General features: G+C 43.6%; 1 protein-coding gene across 2 annotated transcripts; it reads left to right on the top strand.

The window, feature by feature from the left end:
- Positions 1-9,776: 9,776 nt before the first annotated feature.
- Positions 9,777-26,991, top strand: RIC3 (RIC3 acetylcholine receptor chaperone). 2 transcript variants are annotated; one of them, XM_014257890.2, is made up of 6 exons: positions 9,777-9,906; positions 15,568-15,791; positions 16,318-16,396; positions 17,900-17,993; positions 22,725-22,873; positions 23,991-26,991. In XM_014257890.2, the coding sequence occupies exons 1-6, from the start codon at positions 9,777-9,779 to the stop codon at positions 24,473-24,475; spliced, it is 1,161 nt and encodes a 386-aa protein (XP_014113365.1). In that variant the 3' UTR covers positions 24,476-26,991. The 2 variants fall into 2 exon arrangements, with proteins under 2 accessions (XP_014113365.1, XP_005529070.1); XM_005529013.3 differs by having other exon boundaries at positions 22,728-22,873.
- Positions 26,992-27,638: the final 647 nt, after the last annotated feature.

A 27,638-nucleotide genomic window follows, 5' to 3' on the forward strand; every position in this document is an offset into this window, starting at 1 on the left:
TTCACTTCCAGCTCCTTTCTCTCTGCTGGGCAGAAGCTATGTGTGAACTATTTGTGTTTTATTACCCACACTCAGCTATTCCCATCTCCACAGTGCTGGAATACAGGTGTGTAGGCTGCTCGGTCAGCCAGCACACACAGCTCCAGCTGCACAACACCTGCTCCCACCACATCCATATGCTGCAGGGATGCTGACCTCAGAGATGTCCAAAAATTGCACAGGCTTTCATTAATCCTATGCATTCAGATTTTCTTTTTCTGCCTGTGATGCATGTAAGATATCGAAGCTGCTGCAAAGGAAGTCGCTAGCACTCAATTGCCCAGCCTGCTCATTTCTCACTGTGCATAGTGCAGAATTGCTCTCTGAAATAATCCTGTGGATAGCAGGATTTTGGAAAGTGGAAACCACTTTATTGACTATGGTCAAAGCAAAAGTCATGTTTGGCCTTCCTTTTATTAGAAACACCTGATCTCTGCAAGATTTTTACATCACACTTTGTCATAGACCTTTCTCTTAGACAAGAGCAGTTCTCTCCAGGGCAAGAAAACTTTTCCTGTGGTTTTGTAGGATATGTGCATGCCAAGTTGGTTACTTGGCACTCTCTTCCCACAACTGCACCACTGATAGATGAGGAACATTCACACGTCTGCAAAATGAAGAGAGGCAACAGATTCTTTTCCCTCCCTGAACACATTTATTCCCTTCAGCCAGCAATACTTTTCTCTCATGCTTAGAGCAATGTTTGATACTAGTTTCACAATAAGCTTATCTGGAGACCACATCAGCAGTGCAGAGATTTTACCCAAGACAGACTGCAAATCCACATCGCTTCTGCTTTTCTAAGAATTCAGATGGGCATCTGCCAAGATTCCTCGGTCACAAGCTACTCCAAGTGTAGTTTGAACTGGCCTTGTAAATAGGGACAGGAATTCCTATGGCACTCCAAAAATTTATTTCTGAAGAACTCAGATTTTTCTAGTGAGTTGTTGTGCTCTCAGCTTTTTTGTACTGAGCAGCCAATAATGGCCTCAAAACAAAAAAAACAACCAGAAGGTTCTTCAGGTCTGGAAAAATGGCAGTTCACGCTGGCCACCACAACACTCCCTTTCCTCACCTCCCACAGCATTTCTCCAGTGCTGTCAGGCCTAAAAATGCACTTTCTGTAATAGCAGCAGAACCTCCCCACACTGCCATGTCTGTGTGTCTCTGGTGCAGGACCTGCCAATGCACTAAAGGTGCACTGGAAAGTTCAATACTGCCTCTATGTTCAATTTCAACCTGGAATCTTCAAGCTTACTGAAGGCTAGCAGATAATATCCTTATTTCTTTATCCAATGGTTCAGCCTGCACAAAGATAGCACTCTGATAAAACAAACTGATGGGAAATTACATGCTTTTCAATATTTTCAGCATCAACATTTTTTCATATGGCAAAGGTTTTTCATAAGCTGAAAGCTAAAGTTCGAGACCACTTGCAGTTCTTAGATAAAACTTGAGGCTTCCTTGGTACTTCTGATGCTGTTTTGAACTTATGCACTCATTTTATGATCAACTTTTCCTGGTACCTGTTTTTTTAATTGAAATGCTTCTTTTAATCAGCGCTAATTTCCCTCCAAAATTAATGATTCTTTTGCAGTACATAAGTGGCTCTCTTAGAAGCTTCTTTGGTTTCATGTGTTCTACATACAGGTTGCTGCTGAAACATAGTGTTTCAATCACAGCATCACCTCCAGGCTCTTTTCCTTTCTGCAGCCACTGCTACCTCACATGCTCAACAGAAGTAGATACACATTTTTTCACCCTGACCCAAAAAGCAGCACAGTATTAAAACCTGCTCTCTGTGTTCATTAGCTGATTGCCTGCCTGGGGGGGCTGCAAGGGGGCTGAGCTCAGCAGGAGCTCTCTGGGTACGAAGAACAGCTTCCTATGGAAAATGTGGTGCTGGTGCTCCTGGTCTGTCAGCTCCAGGTGACAGCAGCTGGGCCCATGGGAGAGGCACAGGGAGCATTTACAGAGACACAGGCACAGATTTCCTATCAGAACTGCCACAGCCATCCTGCAAAGCAGTCTGCTCTCACTTTGGCACACACCAGGCTGCAGGGCCAAAACCCCAAAGGCTCTTCTGGCAATCAGATCACTCCCCTGCTGACACTGAGAACAGTCAAATACAAGTATATCAAAATCAATGGTGTCTCCTTGCACTAGGTCATGATTTGGTCCATTCTATGTAATCTGTACTTTTTTCTAATCTTTGGAAAATACTTTGTAGATGTAGATGATTATCCTTCTTAGAAAACAATTATTTATTCCTCTATGAAATATGTCTGTCTTCAGTTGTATGAGAACACACCAGTGGCAAGTTGAGCCTACAAAACAGTTGATTGATTTTCCTTGAAGGTCTTTCTCTCTTGCCTGGCTTCCAGTAAAGCAAAGGCCCTGAAAGGTGCAGCAGCTTTATAGCAGACATAAATGTTTATGTCACAGGTGTCTGAAGGCAGTGACATGAATCCATTTCCCCACTCTTTCCTATACAACTCCTGACTTGTTCTCCTTGGCTTCCCACAGTAAAAGATGCAGTGTGGACTCATAATGATTTTCCCCCTTTGAACAGTGGCAGTCCTGCCTGTCACTCTGCATAGAAAGTGCCTTTAAGAGAACACTTTAGAAATGTTGATCTGAATTATAAACCCAGGGGATAATCCAAATTGTCTGGAGTTCTGCTGATGTCAGTGAGAATTTACATGCACCCTAAGCATGCTGAGGTCCATCCAGGTGCACCTCCCAAAGATAGGGGAGCTCATTGTACTCACTGTATGACTGTGCCTACATACTTGAACAGAGCCAGGCTTTGGGAAGCTGGCACCTTCCCCAGCGCAACATCTTCTCTAAGGCACGCCTTGCATCATAATCAGCACCAGAAATATTCCCTAAATTATCTCTACCTGAACCACAATGAAATCAATTCAGCATGAAGAACTTTTATTTCTAAGTAAAGTGGAAGTTTTGCCTGGTAATGGGTGAAATTGTAGTTCAACTGGCCCTAAAGGTGGCTGGCATGTGGTAAAGAGGCCATGTTCTCTGGTTCCTACTGTACTAAATGCATCCTTCAGCTGAAAGAAAACAGTGATTATCAGAAAGTCAATTGTCATTCTGCCTCTTTAGAAAAATTCCCATTAAAGATAAAGCCAATTTTAATTAGATTAAGTATCCAATTACTGTAATTACATTTTTAAAAAATTCACATCATGAGGATGACCCTTTTAAAAAGGGTTACAAGAATAATTAGTGTATTCATATTAACCAAAATGTATTGGATAATATTTATACCCAGAAGGCAAAGTACATTACACATATTTCACCTTTGGGGAAAGCTTGCAAATGTTTTGGCAGTGGTATGAATATTTATAGGGAAGAGCGTGCTTTAGCAAGATTATATGAGAAAGCATTTATATGCTCACAAATTTTTACCCAAGGGTAAAGTATACATAAAATGTAGTGCAGAGATTATGGATATGCAACGTGCGATTTAAGCGCGGAATTTATATCAGTTTGTTTAATTAATTGGAGCAGAATACTACTCCCCTTATTTATTTATTTGTCTGTTTTTGGTGACAGAACAGCCACAGAATTCATCAGAGCTTTCTTTCTGCTGATCAGTAACACCAAGAAAGGTTCCACCTTGTCCATGGGCTAAACCATGTCCTTTAACGCGCTCCTGAGCACACTGTGCAAGCAATCCCATCTGCTGCCGGCTGCTACCTGAACGCCTCACCACAGAGCTGGGAAACACGCAGGCAGCCTCCAGTCAACACTGCTCATTTAGGGGCAAATCCTCCAGCTCTCAGCGAGGGGAAGGCTTGAAGAGACGCCAAATAGGTTTGCTCAGGCACAGAGGACGAGAAACCACATCTTGTTGCAGGCTGCCCCCAGGATGTGACCCACTTTTGCTGCTGAGGGTGGCAGCTGTGCCAGCTCTTGTGCTGTGCACAAAGTTCCTGCTGCAGACCACTGAGACCTTCCCAGAGAACTCTGCCTCCACAGCCCAGCCAGAGATTTTTGCCTGCTCTGCAGCTAATCAACAGCTCTGGGAATTGCTAAGGAATTACATCCTTCCTCAGAAAAACAAGCTTCTAACAGGTGTTAGCATTTACCTACTACTGCAGCATTTGGCTCTTTACTACTAAGATACTCTCCAGTGAGAATGCTTTTAACAACCAACCCTAATTTAGGTGAGGAGCTGTGATAGCTCAGCTTTTGACAAAACCTAGACAAATGAGGAAGCTCTTGTGTCATTTGTTAGTTTGATTAAGTTAAGAAATTTCTTCCTGCTTTACATTTATATCAGAGATTGTTCATTTTTATAGCAATATATATGTGGCCAGTCAGGAATGAGCAGACCAAAAAAGAGATAAAGAGACAAGCTTTAAATGATTCATTCAAGTTCTTTCACATTAATTTTCTCTTCACTGAATTATCAGCAATCATTCTTGAGCATTCATGCCTTTCCTGTTTTTCAGGACAGCTGAATATTGCTTTACATAATCTGAAGTTTGGTATTCCTTAGGCTATAAACTGTGGCTCGTGTAGATCCTTACCTACACATGTGGAAAAGGTTCTGCCTTCTGAAGATGTTTCCTTTATAAAAGGTAAAATTTAAAATAAATCAGAAATACTTGTGCAAAGGGATGGTTGCTTCAATGCTGATATTGCCAGCGTGGATAGCAGCATGAACGTTTACAATTGCCACAAGTCCCACTGTCATTTGCTGGGTTTTGAGCTTTCTTGCAAAATAAAATAGCCCAAGAACATCCTTCAGGAAAAAACATAAAAACAAGGAAAAAATCCACCTCTGATTCATACTGGCTAAATTACCTCTAAAGCTTTGTCCCATAATAAGGAGGAACTGGGAAAGTCAGTAAGCATGTGATAGCAGAGAGATAGGTAGGTGGAAAACAGGAGGGTTAAATAAATAGGAATAAAGTTAAATTACTTCCAAACATTCCTGTCCAGAAGTTCAAAATAAATAATTTTTTGAGATTTCTATTGATACCTGCTGAATATGTATTTCACTGGCTGGAGGGTATTTTGATACGCAAGTATTGTTTCTGAATATTATAAACTGCCAGATAACAACAATGTATTTTTTATGATGGAATGAGGAAATTGTTTGTTGTTAGTGAACTGATGACACATTTATGATCAAGGCAACGCTCCTTTTGATGCCCTTACTTGTTAACTTGGCCTCTGGACACATCAAGAGCTGCTGACAAGTTTAGGAAAGAGGCACAGACACCAGAACAACAGCTCCCACAATTCTCATTACCAGAAACAGTGCAGGGACTCCCAGAAATCCTACTGAGAGAAGCCTGCAGCCTGGGGAATGAGTGATGGGTGAAGGAGCTGTGGAAAGAGACAGTCCAACCAGGTTTGTAAGGGTTGGTGGGGCCTGACCAAGGACTGGTGTCTCCCCAGGGTCAAGGTGCTCACTAAAAAGGATTTCTGGAATTGTCCACCCAGTTCCAGCTGTTCAGACAGCGAATATCTCTTTTGAAGTAATTTAAGAGCCTGTGGTATTCTGCTGCCATAGAGGTCTGCAGCGTTAGTCAAAGCAATTCTGCTCTCAGCTCAAGTCTAATTAAGGGTAGCTCTTGCGTAAAGTGAGTTAAATTCAGTAGTCACAGCCCAGACCCCATGGAAAATAGTCTAATTCAACTACAGTAATACAGTGTAATATAAATATAATGGAAATACAAAACCATATAATTTAATTTGACATGACTGGCAGTTTTTTGCTTAAGTCAGTGCGGATGATCAAGTACAAACACTGAACTTCCCTCTTCGATCTTTTATTGTTAGTGCAGTAGGGAGCTGGTTTCAGGATGACTTTGCACAGCAGCACCCTAAACAAACGTACTGACAAGAGGCATATTTCACACCCTCTTTTGAAAACATGTGCACATTTTTAATTTTTAATGTTTTAGATAGTTGCAGTAAATTGAATTAAGATTAAATATGGTCTGGACTTTTCTACATCTGTCCCATATGCTCAAAGGAAGGAAACAAATGCACATGGAGAATCTGGGTAAGCCATGTGCCTCAAGCAGTGCTTTTATCCACACTGCCTTCTTGCCCCTGCAACCTGGCTGCCCTAACTCCAGCAGTCCTGCCACAGGAGAGGTCCTGACCCCTCCTCAGACCAGGGAGAATGGGAGCCATGCTGCCAGGGATGCTCCAAACCTTGGGCACCCCATGCCCACCTGCCCTGTCCCTGCCATCCCTGCCTCCAGCAGAGACCAGCTGAGGCTATGCCCAGCAGTGAAAAACTGTGGAGATGTACTTTTTCCCCAGAAAGTTTGAAGTGCTATGAGCAAGAAGGGATCAGAGCTGGGGAAAGGGTTATGGGGGGGTAAGGAAAAAAATCACAGAATGGCTCTGTTGGAAGGGATCTTAAACACCACAATGCTACAACCACCTGCCCTGAGTTGTGAGAGGAAAGCTCATGTCTTGGCAAACAATCTGATGGGTGAAAGGTGTGGGTGTTAACATCTTTGAAATGGGTCTCAATGTCACTACTGACTATGGGCAGCGGGTTTGTGGCAGAGCTCAGGCAGCCTGGCCCCTGTCACAGACAAGGGAATGCACAGGCCTCAACTTCCGAACTTTGGGGAAAACAGCAGGTTCAAGGCACAGTATGTGGTAGGTGGCTTGGGAAGGCTGTGCCATCCTAATGCCTCAGCCAGTGGAGAAAGGAAAAGGGCAACATGTGGCCGGGAATTAGGGTAAAAGGAGGCTGTGCCCTCTGAAACCCTGAGAGAAAATGCCCTGAGCGTGTGCCCCAGTGCACTCCCTCCCTTTATTTGAATAAAGTTACAGAACTCCTCTGTCTCTTTCTTGGGCATAAACCTCTGGTGTTTGTGGATTTTCCTGACACTTGGGGGGCTCGGTGCGGGACCGCCTGGGTCGGGCAGGCAGTGAGAGGAGCTGGAGGTGCAGCTCACCCATGGGAGGTGAGCAGCTCCCTGCGGCGCTGGCCGGCAGCGGGCGATGGGGCTGCTGAGACCGGCCAGGACAACTCCAGGGGATAAAACACGGCAGAACGCCCAGGGTGGAACACAGGAAAATTGAAAAAGGGCTCTCAACTGTAGGGGTGACGATGTCATGTAGTCTTTTTCACATTTGGAACATTTGCAACCTACCCTCCTGACTTCTCCACATCTGGTCTGTCCCTGCACCAGGTGTGGCAAGTTAATACAGAGAATCAACCAGACACTGACAGTTCATATTAGTTCATTAATCACTAGAAGTCCTTGTCCATGGTTCCTGTCAGCTAAGGTGTCCCATCCTCTTCTTCCAGCTGAGAAGTCCAAATCTCCAGAGCTTTGGAGTCCTTGACCTAGGTATAATGAGTCCATCAGCGTCCAGGTGTCCTGGCTGCTGTCTCTGCAGTCCTGGCTGGATGTCTGAACAGCAAAATCCAAAGGCAGAGTCTGTGCTAACTGGGCTTCCTGTCAATGAGATTGCACAAGACCCAGAATCCTGGCCACATATTGGTCTAAATATGTATCTTCACCTTCTCAGGTTTCCTCACAGCAATGCAGAGAGGCTCCATATCCTGTTTTCCACATTCCCCTGGGACTGCCCACACCTCTGGGTTCACTCCAGCATTCACAGCAGCACTAGCCTCCCCACCACCCCTTACAATACTAACATTCCCAGCTGCAGTCACCAAATCCCCTCCTCACAAACCACAATCACAACTAGGAATAACCAGAAAGTCATGCTTTTAAACCAAACTCACACATTTAGCCAACTCTCATGGGCGTCCCCGTGTTATTTTTATTTGCCAGCAAAACTCAAATTAACACACACATCTTTCCCACTTATGAAAAGAACATTTGAGCAATTGTTCCCCCTTTGCCATAAAATTCAAATTATCACAGCAGATCATGGCACCCTTAACAATCCATGTCTAATGTTTCATTCCTTCCCAATCGCTGTCCTGGTGGCCACCCACTTCCCTTAGGTACTGGGGCTCCCAGAACTTTTTCCTGTTGGGACTTGTAAAAATTGCCATTCTTCTTGCCTGTGCCTTTACCTTTTCCTTTTCCTCATCATCTCTTCTTTCATATCTTTCTAACCAGGTCATCCAAGGACTTACTCTGCCCTTCCACCTACTGCCTGTGGGTGCTCATTCTCCCACAGCTCAGAATCACTCGTTTCTCCAGTGACCCAAACAAAATCACTGACAGCAAATCCTGATTCTTCCACATACAATCCGCGTTTCCCAGATAGTCCATTCTCCTCCTCCTTGTGCTCACCCTGCTCACCACACACCAGAGCCATCCACCCCTGTCCGACCACAGTGTCCAGCACTCCCAGCACACCCGCCCAGGCCCCAGTGAGTAAGTGGACAAACCCCAATCCTCTGCCCTGGCTCCATAATGGTTTCAGGGAGGAGTGGGGGTGTAGGAACAGCATCTGCTTGCTCTCCCTCTCCTGGAAGCCAGGAATGCAAAAGACGAAAACCAATCCCTGTATTAGAGTGCAGATTTCGAAGATTCCTTATCACATTGCCTCCCGTTGCTGTTTGCCTTAACCACATTTGTCCACACTCCCCTTCAGCCAGTCCTTTCCCAAACCAACACAGTATTGCCTGCTCTGGTTGCCGAGGCCCTTTCCCTTGACCTCTTGCCTCACCCTAATGCCCCTCTTGGGCATTCCTGTCCTTAACTACATCTGTGAGGATGTGCAAACCCTCCCAACATTCTCCCTCAGGACCCTTTGGAGGTATTTTGGCATCGTCACCCCAACATTCAAGAGCCCTTTTTCAATTTTCCTGTGTTCCACCCTGGGCGTTCTGCCGTGTTTTATCCCCTGGAGTTGTCCTGGCCGGTCTCAGCAGCCCCATCGCCCGCTGCCGGCCAGCGCCGCAGGGAGCTGCTCACCTCCCATGGGTGAGCTGCACCTCCAGCTCCTCTCACTGCCTGCCCGACCCAGGCGGTCCCGCACCGAGCCCCCCAAGTGTCAGGAAAATCCACAAACACCAGAGGTTTATGCCCAAGAAAGAGACAGAGGAGTTCTGTAACTTTATTCAAATAAAGGGAGGGAGTGCACTGGGGCACACGCTCAGGGCATTTTCTCTCAGGGTTTCAGAGGGCACAGTCTCCTTTTACCCTAATTCCCGGCTGCATGTTGCCCTTTTCCTTTCTCCACTGGCTGAGGCATTAGGATGGCACAGCCTTCCCAAGCCACCTACCACATACTGTGCCTTGAACCTGCTGTTTTCCCCAAAGTTCGGAAGTTGAGGCCTGTGCATTCCCTTGTCTGTGACAGGGGCCAGGCTGCCTGAGCTCTGCCACAAACCCGCTGCCCATAGTCAGTAGTGACATTGAGACCTATTTCAAAGATGTTAACACCCACACCTTTCACCCATCAAACTCTTTGCAAAGACAATTCTGTTTTTGCACACATCTTTCATATCCAATGTAAATCTACTGTCTTCCAGTTTGAAGCCATTCCCCCTGGCTCCTGTCACTACACGTAAAAACCCCCTCTCCATCTGTCTCTCAGGCTCCCTTCAAGCACTGGAAGGAGAAGAAGGGAGTGTCTGTGTCGCTGTTCGGCCTGTCCTGGCCCAGAGCTGTTCCCGAGGCCGCGGCCCAGCCCAGGCTCCGCCATCCCAGCGCCTTCCCAAGGCCTTTCCCTGCGGCGCCCCCTCCCCGCGCTCCCCTCGGGCTCCCGCGCGGCGCCTGCGCGCGCCTGCGCCCAGCTCCGCCATGGCGGCCTGGACGTGCTGCCGGGTGGCGGCCGTGTCCTGCCTGGTGCTCTGCGTCTCCCTCCTCCTGCCGCGCACCTTCCTGCCCCGGGCCGGCGGCAGGCAGGAGCCCGGCGCCGCACCGCCCGAGGGTAAGAGGCCGCTCCTCTCCGCCGCCCCCCACCCTTGTCCCCCCCGGCCCGGGACGCCGCGGTCCCGCTCGGGGTGAACCCGGGGCGGGCGGGCTGCGGGGGCTCCGTGAGGGGCCGGGGCTGCGTGCAGGGAGCTCCGCCGCCCGGTATGGAAACATAGCGTAGTTCCCCCTTGGCGCGTCTCTCCCCCGTGCTCATCCCTTAGCAACGTGTGGAGGGATGCCGGAGGATTCATTCGTGCTTACCGCTCTGATATACTGTCTCCTTTTTTTAAAAAACAGCTTAAAAACTTCAAAAATTTATTTTTTTTTTTATGTGCGCGGTATTAAAGCTTCCCGAAAAGTGGCATATTCATTCCATTTTTTTGTTGGTTTTGTTTTTTGGTTTTTTTTTTTTTTCATTGCAATACATCCCTTCATTATTTTGTTACTCTGTGTATGGAATGCTTCTGTTGTTACATATGAAATAAAAATTCATTTGAATCGTCTTCACTGTTCCGTTTCCAGCGTTTTAAACTTTCATTTTCATGCACCAGATTCTCATAATGCTGTGATGGCTTATTTTAGGCTCAGGTCCTGTCCGTGCAGCCCCCCAAGCTGTGTCCTTCGTGCCTGCCCTCCCACTCTGCGTGTGCCCTCTTTAAGTTATCGGGGAATGGGTTCATACAAGCATCTCCCATCCTTTTTATGGCCTTTTACTGTAGAGGTTATTTTTCCCCAAGGCACTTCCCAAGAGTAGCAGGTATCATAACCCCTAGTCTTGGCAGAGAGGGAGCTTTGTGCGGGGCTGCCCACAAGCCAGAGGTGAGGCTGGTGGAAGCACAGAGAACTTAGGAGTTCGTCAGGATGCTGTCCCACAGGGACTCATGTTCAGTGACTGTCTCATGCACCTTCCAACTGCCTGGTTCTGTATCTGCACTCTTGAGTGACATGGATTTCTCTCACTTCAGGGTTTTCTAAGGACCTTCAGGCTGAAGTTACAGCTAAAACAGTGTTATGTTGAAGCCAAATAGAGGATTTCCATGCCTCAACAGCTCTTTCATGGTTACCATGTGTATTTTTGGTGTTTTAAGAACTTGAAAATAGGCTGGTCAGCACTGTAGATCTGCAGGTGTATAGTTCCATTGCAGGACCTCCTCACACTGAAAACCCATAAAGGTTTTCAGAACAGGTGAGGACTGTTGAATCACCTGCCTGGAGCAGGGATGGGAGCAGATGCTCTGAGAGGCGGCTCCCCAGACTTCTGCCCCTACACAGCTCCTGACTGACCCCACAGTGGTACCAGAAGATGCAATTTGGCACACCATTTTCCCACAGCAATGTAGTCTTAAGCAGTTGTCAGTTAATGTTGTGGTGCTCCTTTCTTTGGCTGCAGGTTGACCTGACAGAAAAACCAGCTTTAAAAAACCCAACAACAAACTTGTCCTCCAATTATTTTCAGTGTCCCTCAATTATTTTCAGTGCCATCTGTCAAATGAACGATGTTCGTACCTATGCTAGCACAGCTGGCTCTGAGCAGTGCTGTGATAGGGTGGCTTAATCATAAGCTACAGTTGAATGCTTAAAATAGGTAACATAAATACTCTTTACAGCCTCAGAATTGTAAACACTTCCCATCATTCCTGCAGAGATCACAGGGCAGCACAGGCACCCAGCATTGCTCCCCTCTTGCACCCCAGCACGTGTCTTTGGCTGAGGATGTAATAACTCACCTCAGCTGCTCAGTTTCAGATGAGAGTTTATAGTTTATATTTTCTACTTGATAGCAAGGATTTCATATACACTTGCTCTGTAGACCAAACTGTATTTCACCTGAAGTTACTTTTTTATTGGAAGAATAAATCTTGATTGAATCGCTCAATTCATATCTCTGTCATTAGTTGTCCTCTTCAGTGCACTGATAACTGCAGTTACCTGGCAGGAGTTTGAGGGCTTGAGGTAATCATGTCATTCTTGAAGTTAATAAAGTGCTTATGGTAGTCTTGGGGGCAAAATGTCTCTGAATAAAACATGCTTAAAGTTTAGTACCTTTTGTTAAACTCAATGTTACCAGAAGGCTTTTTATCAAAACAGGCTTTAGGCATGGCAGTGGAACTTTCTTAATAAAGTCATTTTCAAAGGTCTCTTTCAGAAAATGGTGAGCATTGAACTGTAGAAGTTAATTTTATCTTCCAGACAGGAATGTTGTTCTTTTTTTACAGTAATAATTTCATGTATACGACAAAGCTTGCTTAAAGAACTTACTGTGTTTGTATCACATTCCTAGTTGACATTATAGACAGGCATTAGAATGTTTATCTTTTGTTAAAGAGGAGCAAAAAGGGGACCTACTAGCAGTTTTAAAAGTACATTTTAAGTCTAGTGTTCATCAATACATGCCATGCATTTTGTAAAGCTGCTCTCTAAGTTGGTAGTTTCAGATAAACCTTACAACTCCATGACAGCAGCAAACTCTGCTTTCTTACAGACAATCAAGTGGCATCAGCTTTACAAAAAAAATATATGACAGTTCAAGTAACCCCCTCTGCCCAGCCTGAATTTGTGCAATGCACACATCAGTTGCCTGCTGGTGTCCTGAAGAAAATGATGTGACAGAGAGACATATTGACTGGACTAAGAGTTGCTGAATAGTACAGTAACATAAGTCTAAATAACTTTATAAATAGTTGAGTTTGGCTCAGTAGCAATTCCCAAAGCCCATTAAATAGAACACGTAACAGCTTTCATGGAAAAGAGATGCCTGAATGGTCTGAGTGTTATCATCTGGTTGATTGTTGTATTCACTGCGTTGTAAATACAGTTTTTAAGATTTGCTCCTTTTCAGTTAGGTGTTAATATTGTTACAAGATTAAAAACACGACAGTCATTCTCATGTGAAAATACCATTAGGGACTTCATCTACATTCAGAAACTACAGCCTTTTAAACAACACAAATGTATGCTGGGGCAAAATTTCATTTTTCGACTTCAAGCTATTGAAGGGACTGGGTTAAACAAAACATGTTCTGCTTACCCTGCAGCTGGTGTGCAAAGTTGATTTGAAACATAAAAACTGACAGAATTATTAAATGTATAGGATAAAACCCAGGTAAAAAGATTTCAAAGCCGGGTAGGGTGTGGTTGGTGGGAGCTGTCACACACAGCTATCAGCCTGCATGAAGGCAGCCCTCGGGCTGTCACAGGGGCTTTGAGAAACATTTCGAAAACAGAGCGGACCCTTCAAAGCTAAGGGGAGTTAGTGCTCTTCCCACAGCATTCCCACAACAGGAAAATGTCGTGTTAAGGTCCACACCATCCCCACTGCAGCTGAATACAGCAGCAAACAAGGACTCAACACATGGCCTTCTGTGCTCATCAAGTGTCACTTGATTTTCTTGATGGAAAGTGTGTTATTGTCTCCATTTGAAAGTGGTTTGTTTCATCCCTGGAAGTGTGGAATGTTATTCAAGTCACAGTGGCACCCGATTGTTACATTTTCCATTTGTATACTGCGCATTTAAGAGCTTTGTGCGTGTGTTGCTTTCAAGTTGCCTGTGCCCTCCATTTCCTGTGTAATTTGCATGGATTCTTCACAATAAAAAGCTATGGAAGATGTAATTTGTTTATTAAGGAAATAATTATAAAAGTATAACAACAGGGTAGGTTTACAAATTGGAGCCATGAAATTCCCCTTTAAAATTACCTTGATAATGAAATGTCTAGGGTTTGTCCTCTTGAACTGATTATATTTAATTGAATTGAATCTTTTAAAGCACAAATGAGGCCTTGTGGATAATTTAGAAAACTATTCACTTTAAATACAGTTTCACCTTTGTCAATTATTTTCTGCTTTCTTAATCTCTCCTTTTTTTAAAATAAATAATATTTGCATAAGTATAAGATGTTTTATAAATGTTTACCTACCCTGCTGCTTCATCCCCACCTGAGTGATGCTGCTCTCTGCACGACATCACACTTGTTTCCACAGTGACCTACTGCTACAGGGCATTGCTGCTGGAGCAGGAGGACTTTTCTTGTAAATAAGATGCTATGCTTTCCAGCACAGACTTTGAATAATTCACTGAAATTTAAGTGCATGATAACAGCTTCCTCAAAATTAAGCTAATCTGAGAGTGGGTTTGGTCAGTGGTAGTGTACCCTGGCAGTTACACTAAAGAACTCTTGGAATGTGTGCTATCATCTACAAGAAAAATGTGTTTTTAATAGTGGAACTTCATGAATTATTGATATCACTTCCTAGTAAGTGTTTACTGCAATTTTCTGTGCTCAGGAATTTAGCTGCCTATGATGGTGTTTCCTAGCAAGACCAAATGTTAATTAAATTTTTCTCTTGTGGCTCATAAAAGTATTTGCAGCTGCATACTTGCAAAAGTAAAGTCAGTTCTTTGCAGTGCCACTTTAAACCTGCTTTTCATTTTCTTTCTGCGAGCACAAGCAGCCTGTCCCAGCACCAGGCAACAGCATCCAGGCCATGTGTGCCAGGGAGGGGGAGTTTTCCAGCTGGGATCAGGGAGTGAGCTGCAGCCCAGGCTGGCAATCCCCATCTCTGGTGCTTCCATCCAGCGCCTCTCACAGCCAGGTTCCATGGCAGAGTAGCTGAGTAACTCAGCTCAACACTGCTCAGTGGAAGGGACTGCAGGTGCACATCCAAGCTGGATATGGAGATGGAAAGCAGGATGTCAACTACACAGAGGAGTAAAATAGTGAATTTCACAGCAAAATTGTTGAATTGATGGCAGCAAGAAAATAGAATAATGCATGAGCTTAAATTTATTGAGGTTCTTGTGCCCTTCAGTTGTGTGAAATCATTTGCAGCACCATTTCAGGCTTTCTGCAGTTCTTACTGTGGCATCTGTACATCCATTTATGCTTTCTCTCCTTTCTTGTGTTAAATTAGCTCTGCCTAGGGAAGGTTAGAAACCTCTAAATTTTTTTTCCCTCTAAAATGCCAAAGATAATATGTCCCAGGCTATATTCAATCTCCTTGCTCACACTGCTTTACCTTAGATCTTTTTAAGGAGAACAGCTTGAGGTAACATCGCTTTTCTTAATCTTTCATTACTCTCTTGGTGAAATCAGGTAAAATACTATTTCTTACAGCAATAACAAAAAAATCTGCTGGGCAGACTCTGCAGTTGTGTGTCAGGCTGTTCGGTAGATAATTGTTTGGACATTAATACATTTATACATTAAATGCCTTTGGGCAATATTTAAAGATCAGGCTCACAGTGGAAAGCTGATATGTTGTTGGGGGATCTTGAGGAAAGAAACAAGTAGAAATCTGGCATTTCATCCCACTGGAGGTACTGATCTGTTGGGTATTCAGACAAGAATATAACTATTAAAATCCATGTTTTGTTAATTACCCTTCCAGCTCTTTCTCTGCATAAAATCAGGAGATTTTAATTGTGTGATTCTAGTCCTAATTGTGTGAAATTGCTAGAAGTAAATGGCTTTAAGTAAAACCTAACTCCTAGCACTGCACATCACAAGAGACTGAGGACTGAGTTCACAGACTTAGTCCAACATGTTATTTACTCATCAGTGGTGCTGAATTTACAAGCAGAGAAAATAGGTCACTTGCACCTGCTGCAGGTTTATGCTACATGTGAAAAGGTGGAAGGTAATAGAAGGGAAATGACCAGTGTGTGGTTTTTTGCAGGGAAGCTCAGTCGTTTTCCTCCGAGGATGCATTCCCACGCCACTCCCGACGGCCGAGCTGTCCCTCATTTTCCGAGGTCTCACCTTACTGAAGCAGTGGCCAAAGCCAAGGCAGGTGGAGGTGGTAGTGGAAGCACTGGTGGAAGTGGAAGAGGTCTCGTGGGACAGATTATCCCTATATATGGATTTGGCATCTTCTTATATATTCTGTACATTTTATTTAAGGTAAGAACCAGCATAAATTGGAAAGTCAGGGAAAAACTCGGGGAAAAAAAAATTTGAGTCTCATTTCAGTACCTTGTTCCATTTCATCTGTGCTCAAAAACATGCTTATGCTGGACCTTTGCCTGGTGGTCAAAAGACTGGAGTATCCTGTGGGTTTTGTTGTTGCAAAGACTATAGCTAAGAATGCAGGGAAGGAATTCTCTCTGCATTGGCCTCTGACCTTTAACAATTTTTTAATTTTTTCTTTTCCTGTGAAAAAGTTCATGTCTAGAGTAATCTTAGATTAAATTTGAATATACACATAATATTCTTTTCCTTGTTTTATGTGTATATGCTTCATGTTGTTATTTGTTCCAGGACTCTGATAGGAGTTTTCAGCTGGCAAAATCTTCCAGGCATCTTTCATGGTTTTGCTGCTGGGTGTGCTTTTCCATGGCTGCCTTCTGTATTTTTTTCTATTGTCTCTGGGGTTTATCTGTTACTGTGGCTGTAACTCATGGAAGGGCCATGTTCTTGTCCTCAACAGCTGGCTTCCAAGGGAAGAACTACTCCTGGAGAGCGGAAATGCCCCACTGCTACCCCTGGGAACATGAAGAGGAAAATCAGTGAGTATGGCTCTGGGTTGTACCTGTGTAGCTGTTGACTCTGTAATGCTCTAACAGGCTTCTTCAAGTTCTGGGTGCACTGTAAAGCTGATGTTCCCTCCCACCCCAAAAAAAAAACCAAAACCAAAAACCAAGCCAGAATCTTCTGTGTTAGAATGAGCAAGAGTTAAAAAGAATTACTGCACTGTCACTTTCTAATCTCATTTAGCCCATGAGGCTGTGATAGCAGCCTGATCCCAAGCCCCTCTGGATGGAATGGCTTTTCATGAGGTTTGCTGAATTAACTGCATGGATTTGCTGAAAAGATGTGTCACTAATGATTAAAAAGGGATAATAGGATGTCCAGTTATAATTATTGTATAATCCCTAATAGTCTAGTAAGAGCATAGAAAGATACCATGAAAGCTAGTTTAATTTTTTTTAATTGGTGAATTCTTAGCCATCACCAGGCACTTCCCTAATTTGTCCCTTTTTTTTGCAATGCAGAGTTTTCATGCGTGCAATAAAGAGAGCAAATAATATTCTAAAATGTTAATTTGATTTTACCTAAACATCACTGAGATAGATTCAAATGTTTGTAGGCACTTATTAGATAAATTAATAACCTTACTATTGAGGATTGGGAAGAGTAGTTACCATTACAGTATTTAAATGTGTTGTGTTTAGCTGGCTAAACTGTAATAGGAAAGGAAAGTACTTAGGGCTTTATAGAAGCCTTTTTTATAGAAAGTGGTAGCAGGAAGGTAATTCTCTTAACATAGCTGTAATTTTCTTGACATTAATGCACATATTAGGAATACCTAATGTACTCAGTGCTGTAGATTGTGTCTCCAGTGCACTCATACTGCATTGTGCCTGGCAATTTTGGGTAATATATCAGCAATGGTAATTGTATTTTTTTTTTCTGGTGTTCAGTGAGAGAAAGTAACTTTGCAGTGAGGTTGCCATCCTTACATCCCAGAGAACTAACAGGGGAAATGATTCTGCTTTTTCTAGAGCTCTTCATTTATATTACTAAAGCATTAATGGCAAGCTGTACCAGAGCAGGGGTCAGGTCACTGGATTAGGAGCTTGAAGACTGAGTCACCGCTTACATTGTGACTTGGAGAAGTAACTTCCTGTCTCTTTGCCAATTCCCCTTCCCCTTTTTTAAAGTCTCAGACATGCAAAATAATTACATCAGCATTGCATTAAGTAATGACAATCTGTGCAGAATCGAGATCTTTCTAAAAGCAGGACCTTTGTTGATGGATTTCTCCATTCCTACTATGTTGAAGTTCCATTGTGCCTTTGTGCTGATTAAATGGATGTAATATTGGTAATAGTCTTCACCTTCTCAGGCCAGGAAAAGCAGGTAGAACACTGTAAGCTGGATGTTTTAGTTTCCTCACAGCCAGTTTGGTTTGGTACAGCATTTGCTACCTGTGGTAATGGAACAGGGATACATTTTCAAGGCTCAGTACTGACAGATCTTGGGATTTTTTGTTTTGTTTTGTTTTGCAGCTGACTATGAGCTCACTCAGCTCCAGGAAAGACTGAGAGAGACAGAAGAAGCGATGGAAAAATTAATCAACAGAGTAGGACCTATGTATGACAGGTGTGTTTCAAATTAGAATATTTTTAGGAGATGTTCTGCTCTGATTAGAAATCAAACTTTCTTGCATTTTATATATAAAAATAGCATTTTTATTGCTTCTTCAAATTATAGAAGTTAGATTTTACACATCCCAATTCTTGTTCTGCAGTTTTTCTCTTTTCAGTAGCTATATATAAAATAAATAATTTTTTCCAGCTTCATTTTCCTGAACCAGAAAAGCAATTATCCCTACCTCTCCCCTTTGTATAATGTTATTTGTAAGAAAATGACAGGTATATGTAAATAGAAGATGAACCATCTACATTTAAAGTACGTAAAACAGCCTGTTTTACGTGACCAAAATAATATCCTGAATTATTCTTTTCCAGTTTTATGGATTATTTTCCTAAATTGAAATGCTGTTATAATCTATGTAAATTCCTGTTAGAATAACCATAAAATTTTTCTTTAAGGCAGAATTGTATAATAATCTGATTACATAACTTAGTTCCACTCTAAATTCATGCATTTGCTTCTAAATATAAAAAGACAAAGGGTTCTAAAATCAGCATTCAAAATTTTATTATGTTTATTAATGTTTCCTACAAATCTGATATCACCACTCTACATTACAAAGAAACACTGGAAACAAGTCTATGTTTTTCATAAGGAATAAAAAGAACAGATCAATAGGATGCTGCATAACTGCAGTGTGAAAACTGAAATACCATAAATATGAAGGTGAGGTTTGCAAAAAATGAGAGCTGTTCTGGTTGTATATCATATTAACTTTGTCTGGGTCAGCCAAGGCGTGTTTTAACCCATCCTGTAGGAATGTTCTGTGCTGAACATGCACATTTTGTTCATTTATGCTTGAAACCACTTCTCTTTGAGTGCAGTTTTTGCCCACTTTGTGCTGTGCCCTGTACTGTCTTTGGCAGACAAGGTGTCCAACTTGCCCATGTTCAGCCAGATCCCAGTGGGAGAGCCCTTAAACTGCCCTGGTTTTGTTAGTGGAACAGAAGGATCCTGCTTTAACTCATCTCTGTTCTGGAGAGCTGACACAATGCTCTACATGTACCTCTGAGCTGACAGAAATAGGCTTATGAGCTGCCCAGATATTGTGCTGATACCCAGGATGGAATATTTTTTTTTTACTGAGAAAATTGGTTTAGGTTCTGATCCAGTGTTTGTTCTACTCTATGTTATTGGCTCAAAGCCTCTATTTAGTAGAACTTCCCTTCTTTGTTCAACCAGACTATTTATATAGATGGGTCTAAAGGTCTCAGGGGAAATGAGAATCTGAATCTAATGAAGAATTTTGTATGTTGCCTCTCTGAAGAGGAGGGGAAAGGCACCTTGTGGTGCAAATGGAGCAAACAGCTGTTTTCAAACACTTTGAAGCTTTCTTAATCTACTCATTAATTTCACTAATACTGGAAAATCTATTAAAATAAAACCTATGGTTTGAAAGTGAAGTTAGAGTACTAAGCTAGGCTTATTCAATCTAGATATTGATAGATTTAAATAAAAAGGAAAGAGTAAGAGAGTAAAAATGACTTGAGCTTTATTTATTGATCTGCAGTTAAACAGAAACCCTTACACAGAAAAGTCAGAGACAGATATAAGTGCTATCAAGTTTCAACTAATGCTGAAGACCAGGTGAGACCATGGCCCTTTACACCAGGTATGGCAAAGCAACAGCCAGCCTGTGTTGTAGAAAGCAGCAACCAGAAACTTGGATTTGCTTTTTTTTTTTTTTTTAATGAGGTTTGAAAACCAACCTCCAAACCAACTGAGGAGGCCTCCTTCCAAACCAGCATACCAGTTGCAATTGCTACACCATTAAATAGAGAAACAACCTTCCAGAAATACAAAACTGCCAAAAAGTACAAGTGCAGGTACTTCTGATAAGGCCTAGCATTTTGTAAGAAGAACGAGAAGCAAGATAAAGAAAGCAAGAGGAAGAAAGAACCACCTGGCCAGGTCCTCAACAATATAACCAAAAATTTCTGGTAGATAGGTAAGAGGTAGAAATACTGCAGATCACCCACCTGTTTTTAAAGTCCTGTTTACCAGGCTGTCAACTGGAAAAACTTCCTTTTTTATCATAAACTGAGCAAAGGTGATATAGAAGAGTGAGAGGCTCTGTGGGGTGCCATTTTTGGGGATGTAGCTGCATTTTGATAGCGATTACTTTAAGATCATGCAACTAAAAAAATAACAGTTAACATGTCTGAGATGCCATTTTAAATTATTTAGATTATTTTCCCTGCAGTCATGACGGCTCTTTAGGAAATGTTCTAATCTCAGGCTAAGAATAAGAAACCTTTACTTTACCTGTTAGTGAGCTCTTGGGACTCTACAAAGTGTAAGTATTGCCATTAGGAAAAATAATACTTGTGTTGGAGCTACAAACACAGACAACAAAAATAATGACCTTTTCTTGCACTGTAAACCTTCTGCATCTGTTATCCTCTTAGTATTCCTAAGTGCATTATATCCAGATAAATCTCCCATGTGCAGCCAGCCAAATGTCTTACACACTGCCAGCAATCCACAGTAAGTCTTCCCAGAGGCCTTAAATGAAGTCAAAATAACACATGGGTTTCTCCCTCTCTGCAGGGAAATTTGCCTTTTAAACAGGGTATTTGGAGAAGGAATACTCTAAAATACAGAGCCCTTGTGTTGCAATAAGACAGGAATGTTTTCTATTGAGGGTATCCTACATATTAGGAATTTTCCTGTATGAAATGCCACAGTGGTGCAGCTGCATTGATTGATCCTGTTATCTGAGCTAGCTTGTCTGCCCAATGTGCTAAAGAGATGGGCCTCTCTGTCTTCAGCCAAGTGATATATATTCAAATTGAGTAAAAGGAGGATTAGTTCAGCAATTCTGTCACAGCTTTGGTCAAAGGCTGATGAAACCATTCCTTTTGGTGGGCCTCTTAATTCACATCTGAGATTCCACATCTGCATAAGCCAGGCTTTTGGGAAGATGCTACATCACACCTTCAGTTGTTTGTGGAACAGACTGCCACAACAGCTTGGGGAAGATCAGTGCAGCCTATGTATAGTGTTGGGATATCAACTTTTCAAACTGTGGAGAAAAGTTCTCCTTGGTGGAAAAGTGATGTTTTGCCTTGTGATCTCAGTGAAGTAGCTTAATCTAGGTAGGTGCTAATCAAACCAGATCCTGAGCTGAGTTCAGTTACAGACACTTGTGCTTGCAGCTGATCACAAAATCCAGCCCAGGCTGGAGATCAGCACTTCCACCACCATCACACCAACCAGCAGTAGGATGCTAATCTTACTTTAAACCAGTGTGACTTTGCTGCCCTTAGTGGAGTAGCCATTGTGTCACCATCATTCCCGTTTAGGCAGAGTGGCACAAAGTACCTCTTGGAGTGCTGCTCCAGTCCCAGCAGCTGGTAAGAGGAAAACGTGAAGGACATTGCAAGTTTATTAGAATTCTGATAACTAAAGTGAAGGTTTACATAGATACAAACCACCTAAAGCCAAAATCTGCTTCCAGCTCCTCTCTTCCCATCTCTTCCCTACCATTCACTGAGCAGCCTACTCAGTGAATCTACTCTTGGAGATTATCTGTCTGTCTGCTCTCCAGACCAGAGATCACCAGAGATCATCTGTCTGACCTCACATACACCTACAGTTCAGCATTCTGTGCCACCCTTTCAAGTAACTGGGGGAAACGGCTCCTGACTGAAACACAGATCCAAAAGGGTGCCAGAAGAGTGGCTTGAACTGGCATTAATGCTCAAGAATGACTTAAACCTCAAAATATCAGAACTTTAAACTCAAGATGAAACAGGCACCATTGGTCAGAACCATTTTCACCCCTGGTGGCAGCCAGTGGCTTTCTCATTCAAGCCTACTGAGTTATCAGACTGCAGAGCACCCCTCTCCAAATACTGCCTTTTTTGTCCATAAGATTTTTAGAAGCCTTTTTTCTTTCCAAAGAAAATAATGTGTAATGACTACATGATCTTATGTGTTGGAAGCATTTTTGTTACAGCAGTAGTTGTATTACCTAAGCAGTAAAAATTACTAGATCCAGCAGTCAAAAGTTTGCTTTCAATCTGATTTAAAAAATCGCAGTCCTCTCCAATTCTAAAGGGCAAGTTACAGTTTAATGTAACACCTTCTTTCCATTCTTAAACCTTCCTTCCTGTTTCTCCCCTTCACCTCCCCAACAGGCTGCATGGTTGACTGTCTATAATGACAGGATGATCTGTCCAACTTGCAAATTCAGTGGTCACAAGGAGAGATTTTAGTCTTGAGACTGATGACTGTGAGAAAGTTTGAGCAGCCTCACAAGCTACACATGTAGCATAGGTTCAGAATTTCATTTCCTTATAATACTTCATACAAGGAGTATGAAGTATTATATACTTCATACTGCCCCCTAATTCTTACCTAACACACTTTTAAAGGCAAGAAATTTCTCTAGTGTCTTTTGTACCGTAACTCTTTTTTGTTTGTCATTTTCATCTTGCTCTCACATTGGCTTTACCTTCCTTCCTCTAGTTGTTTAAATTGCAGGCTTTTTGGATAAAGGGATAAACTATACTCAGCTGAAGTGCAGAGCACGTGCAGATGTCGAGGAGGGATCACACTCCTCAGTAGGTTTCTCCAGACTGGGCTGCTGGCATGAACCAAACAGTTGGGTTCAAACCCTTTTCATAACTTGCAATAACAGTAGACAAAATTCTGGTGTCTAATGTCTTCTAGCAGGACTCAAAATGTTACAACAGACCAGGAAAAAATGTTACTTCAACAACTCCGAGAAATTACTAGAGTTATGAAAGAAGGAAAATTCATAGATGACATCTCTCCTGAGAAGGAAGCTGAGGAAGCTCCTTACATGGCAGATTGGGAAGGTAAGCGAGAGCCTTTCGTACCATTACCCTTACAAGAAAAATTAGATAAAGATCTAATAAGATCACACTTCCAGATCCTTTCAAAGTTTTGGTTAACTTTATCCTTCTTTTTACAGAAGCCAGTGTTCAAAACTTTTTTTAAGAGGTTGATTGGCTTTTTTTTTCCCTCAACCATAACAGAAAAAAATAGATTTTGAGGTATCCAACATTTCTTTTAGTGTAAACACTGCACTATCTGCTGCCCAAAGTGGCATATGAATATTCACATATGCTCCATCTGCTGCTGGGGCTTGGCTGCTCTGGGTTTACATCTTTCCCTTTCTGTGCTGGGCTAGATTACATGACAATCATAAAACACTTGGAAATCAGAATCAATTTGTTTTAGATAAATTACAGTTTTTACTTTTGATTTTTCATCTTTGTTAGCTCCAATGTTGTAAAAGTCTACTCCAGGAAGTCTTTTAAAAGCTATTTATTTTAATGTCCTTTCCATTCCTTGGTGTTTACCTTCTACATAAATGTGTTTTCAAGATACCTTAGTTGACCTGCTCTGTATCATAATTTTAAAGGCAGACTTAATTTCTTGCTTTTTAAAAAGCTTTCAAAAATGATCCAACACATAAAGCATAAACAGTAACCCTGAGCTCTGTTCATAAAGTTTATAATGTTATTTCTAAAATGAAATGCACAAAGTCATTGATGTATCTGTTTTTTCAACTTTCTCAGTAATTCTGTTTATTGCAAGTGTTCAGACCATGCATCAGTCAATCTGTAGGCAGGAAAAAATGAAGGCTCCATTTAAAGATCTGAGATACACCATTTTTACCTGTTAGCCCTCATAACTTCCAGCAAAGCTCAGCTTTCACTCCTGAAAGTCAGGGTTGATATCCTGGCTCCCTAAAAGTGAATTTTTTTTCATCATCTCCCAAGAAGACATGCTTTGCACATTCTTGCCATGGATTTAATACTGTCACGTGTACATGGCATTAAAGAGCTGACACTTGCACTGGCAGTAGAATAAAACAACTGTCCTGGCCAACTTTGCATCCACCACTGAGGTCAGGACTACTTTTAAATGCTGGTAATACTCCAAGCTGCATATCCCTTTATTCCTAAGGTTATCCAGAAGAGACCTATCCTGTCTATGATAATTGCTTCAAGCGCAAGCAGGACACAATCCTTGTAGATTACCCTGACCTGAGCCAGCCCTCTCCAGAAGAGCTGGCAGAAAGAATGGAGGGCATGGAAGATGAGGAGTATCCTTATGATGAAACCCTGCTAAGTGATCTCACCATGGGAATGGGTGGTCAGGATTTAATGCAGAAAAAGGATGATGTAACTCTCATCAGGGAGGAGGAGAGTGACCTTCCTCCCAGCCAGAGCACTGAGGAGTGCTGCTGTTGCTGTGATGATGATGATCCTGCTGTCATAGCAGAGAATGCTGGATTCCACTCTGAGACCTGCAGTGAAGTAGAAGAGACAAGCCAAGAGGAGCTCTCTGTGGAGTCGGAAAATGAAAATGCAGCACTGGAAAAGCAAAAAGTGTGTGATTCAGAGGAGACAGGCACGCTGAGAAAGCGCAACACCAAAGTGCTTGATTGATAGGGACAACAGTGGATGCCATCTGGATGGCAAAGGTAGAGGTCATAAACTGTCATCCATGTGGATTTTGTTCCCAGTGAGGATTTCTCTGTGTTCATCTCCTTGTACCTATTGCATTCTTGTGGTACCAGTCACATCATCTACCTGAACTGGAAGCCAATGCCCTCTTTCATGCACTTGTCATGGGTTACCATGATGCTGCCAACAGTGCTTTGTCCTTGATTTTTGAAGCCTTGTATTTTGGAGCAGATATTTGTGACTTGTTCCTCTTCAATTCTGAAGGTTTTGTCCTTGGTTTTGCCCTTTGTCATCCCAGAGTTGACCAAATGTCTCTTCTGACTTTTTCAAAACCATCTGTGTGCTACCAGTTAGAAGGGTTAACCAAATCTTTATAATTACATGAGTTTACTGGGATGCTGAAGGACAAAATATGCCTTTTTTCTCTTGGCTCAGTGTTAACTGGTCAGCAGAGCTGACCGTAGTCACACACGTGACTCTCTCAGCTCTGTCATTGCTCTCTACGCTTCAGAAACTGCTGTCACTACAATCCAAAAAAGGTCCTATGCTACCCCACAGCCCCTTTCCCAGTTGTTCTGTGTTGTTGGAACAGTAGCCTAATCCATGTTGTGTTACTTGTGTGAGCAAGACTGAAGCTCTGTGAGTTGTGCTTTAACTTTGCCTTAGCCGTGGTGAAATGATGATTGCAGGAACCACAATGTGTAAGAGCACTAAAAATATCCCTAGAGATCAAAACCAAAAAAGCAGTGTTAAGGTTTGTCTGTAAAGGAGAGAGCAGCATCAGGGGGACCCTCACACTGAAGGTAGCAGGTAGGCTTTTCCTTCTTCCTGGAAACCTGAGGGGTTTTGTGTCCCTGGAATGTTGTTGCCAGGGTCATGTTGAGGCAACCCCAGGTATGAGATGAGGAAAGTGCTGGAGCCAAGGGCTCCTGAGGGGAGGTGGCAGGTGGTCCCTGTGCCCAAGGGACAGCCTTTCTTGTACAAGCAGCGTGACATGTGGGACAGACTTCTGGAAAGGGTCCCTCAGCTTCCATGACCCTCCTGCTTCTCCTGGGCGCTTTTCAGGCCACCATAACCCGATGTATTGGGCCACACTCATGGCCCAGTCACAGTGGCTGTTTGTGATGTCAGCAGTCCCCTGAGTGCTCTGGCACTATAGAAGCAGGGCCCTCTGCAGCTGCCCCCTGTCCACCCAGCTCTGAGGCCCTTGATGAATGTCTGGAAGGAAGTCAGAGCAGGGAGGCAGATGGCAGCCTGCCTTTGTAGGGACCAGCAGCAGGGCCCCTCCCAGTGATGGCTGAAGAGGAAGGCATGTGCCAGGAGGAGGCTGTGGAAGAGGAGGAACAAAATCACATCTCTGCCATGAGTGCCACCACCCTCAGTTCCCTGATCATGGCCATGCAGAGCTTGGCTCTGTGCCCACCAGGGAATGGCGTGCAGCCCAGGGACATGGGCATGCCAGGGAGCCAGCGGAGCAGTGAGCCTTTGAGTGGGACAGCACACAGACACGTCCGGCAGTGGCCAAGGAAGGAGTCGCTTTCCCTGGGCCTGAAGAATGGCAGTCGACAGTGCAGGAGGAGGGAAAGGAGGAGACGGAGGAGCATCAGCCCTTGCTGCAGGAGATCCATTGTCAACACGCGAGGGATGACACCCAGCGCGCGCCTCCAGGAATTCTGGCGGCTCAAAATCCGCACCGGCCTGACTGAAAAATAAGCAACAAGGATGAAAATGCTGTCATCCTCCTTATTTGGTACTTTGGCAACAGCACCTGTGCTCCCGTGACCCCTTAAGTAGGAGGTGCTTTTTAGAAGCTTTCTGGTTCCATGCCTGCATCCTGCCTTGCTGGTGCCACCTGACATCCTGGGGTCTTTTAGGCTATAACATCAACAATTTGAGACTAGTTTTTTTTACAGAGTAAAGTTATCATAATGAAGGCACAGAGCCCAAGGAATTTCTTCTTTGCAAACGTGCTAGGGAATTATTACGGAGTCCCAGCCTCCACATGGGGCCCCTCCTACTGGCTCACCCATTCCATCACCTGGCATCAACAATCATTTGTTGGTTGCCATGAATTAAATGAGCCCTTCCTTGTCATCCCCTACCCCACCCTTCCTGGAGCTCCTCTGCTCTGAGCCGCGGGGAAAGGACATGAATTGACTTGGCTTTCACCAGGCTGCTGTGCTGAGGTGACAGGAGTTATCCCCAGAGGGACACTGAGGTTCCTGGGGTCTGGAGGTGGGGTTGCTTCATTCTGAGGGCAACAACAATCCCTGATGGATGAGTGAAATCAGCCTTGCATAAAGAATGTTAGCAGACCAAGCCAAGAATGTAGACAGCTGTTTCTTTGGCAAAGCAGCAGATGGCAGTTCGGCCAGGAAGAAGTGCTAGCCTTCACATGGAGGTCCCTTCTAGCTGCTTCACAGGAAGTTCTTTTCAGTGTTGGGAAATAAATTTTAAAAAACCAAACTAATAAACCAAAAAAAATATAACAGCAAAAATTATTTCTTCCTCTGTTTTTTTGGGGGATTTGGTGAGTGTCTATGGATTCCTCTCTCCCCTCCAGGTCTCCACAGCTCTGGAAAGGTACTGATGTGTGGGGTATAGGCCCAGCCCAGGCCTTGGAGACAGTGAGGAGCTGGGGCCTGTGGCACATGAGGGCAGGCTGAGGGAGCTGCCTCTAGTCACAAGGGTGGGGTGGTGGTGGAGCAAGCGGCCCAGTGGAAATGTGGATGCCCCATCCTTGTCAGCATTCCAGGTCAGGCTGCCTGGGGCTTTGACCAATCTGGTCTAGTCTCAGCCTCACCCCAGTGTTCAGCCAAGCCCTTGTTGGCTTCATTCTCCACTATTTCCAAGGAAATGGCAGGAGATGTGCTGGAGCCCTGCTGTGGATACAGGCATAGCCCAGTGAGAGGCTGACACCCTTTCCCTGGATTGTCACAGACCAGCAAGTGTTCCCAGGGTGTCACCGGAGCTCTGACACTCTGAGGCAGCAACCCAGGAGCACAGGGCAGGCATCTACACCCACCATGGGCCTCTGGGACACTCTGCTTTGATGAAAAAAATTGGATTCCCCTGGTCTGCACCAGCTGCAAGCCAGCTGCTGGGTGCCAGTCAAGGTGGGGTGCTGGCCTGGGGCTACCCCCAC

The sequence above is a fragment of the Pseudopodoces humilis genome, chromosome 7, assembly GCF_049639895.1.
Source record: "Pseudopodoces humilis isolate 2021_Gansu_Grassland_sample_001 chromosome 7, ASM4963989v1, whole genome shotgun sequence".
Lineage (NCBI taxonomy): Eukaryota > Metazoa > Chordata > Aves > Passeriformes > Paridae > Pseudopodoces > Pseudopodoces humilis.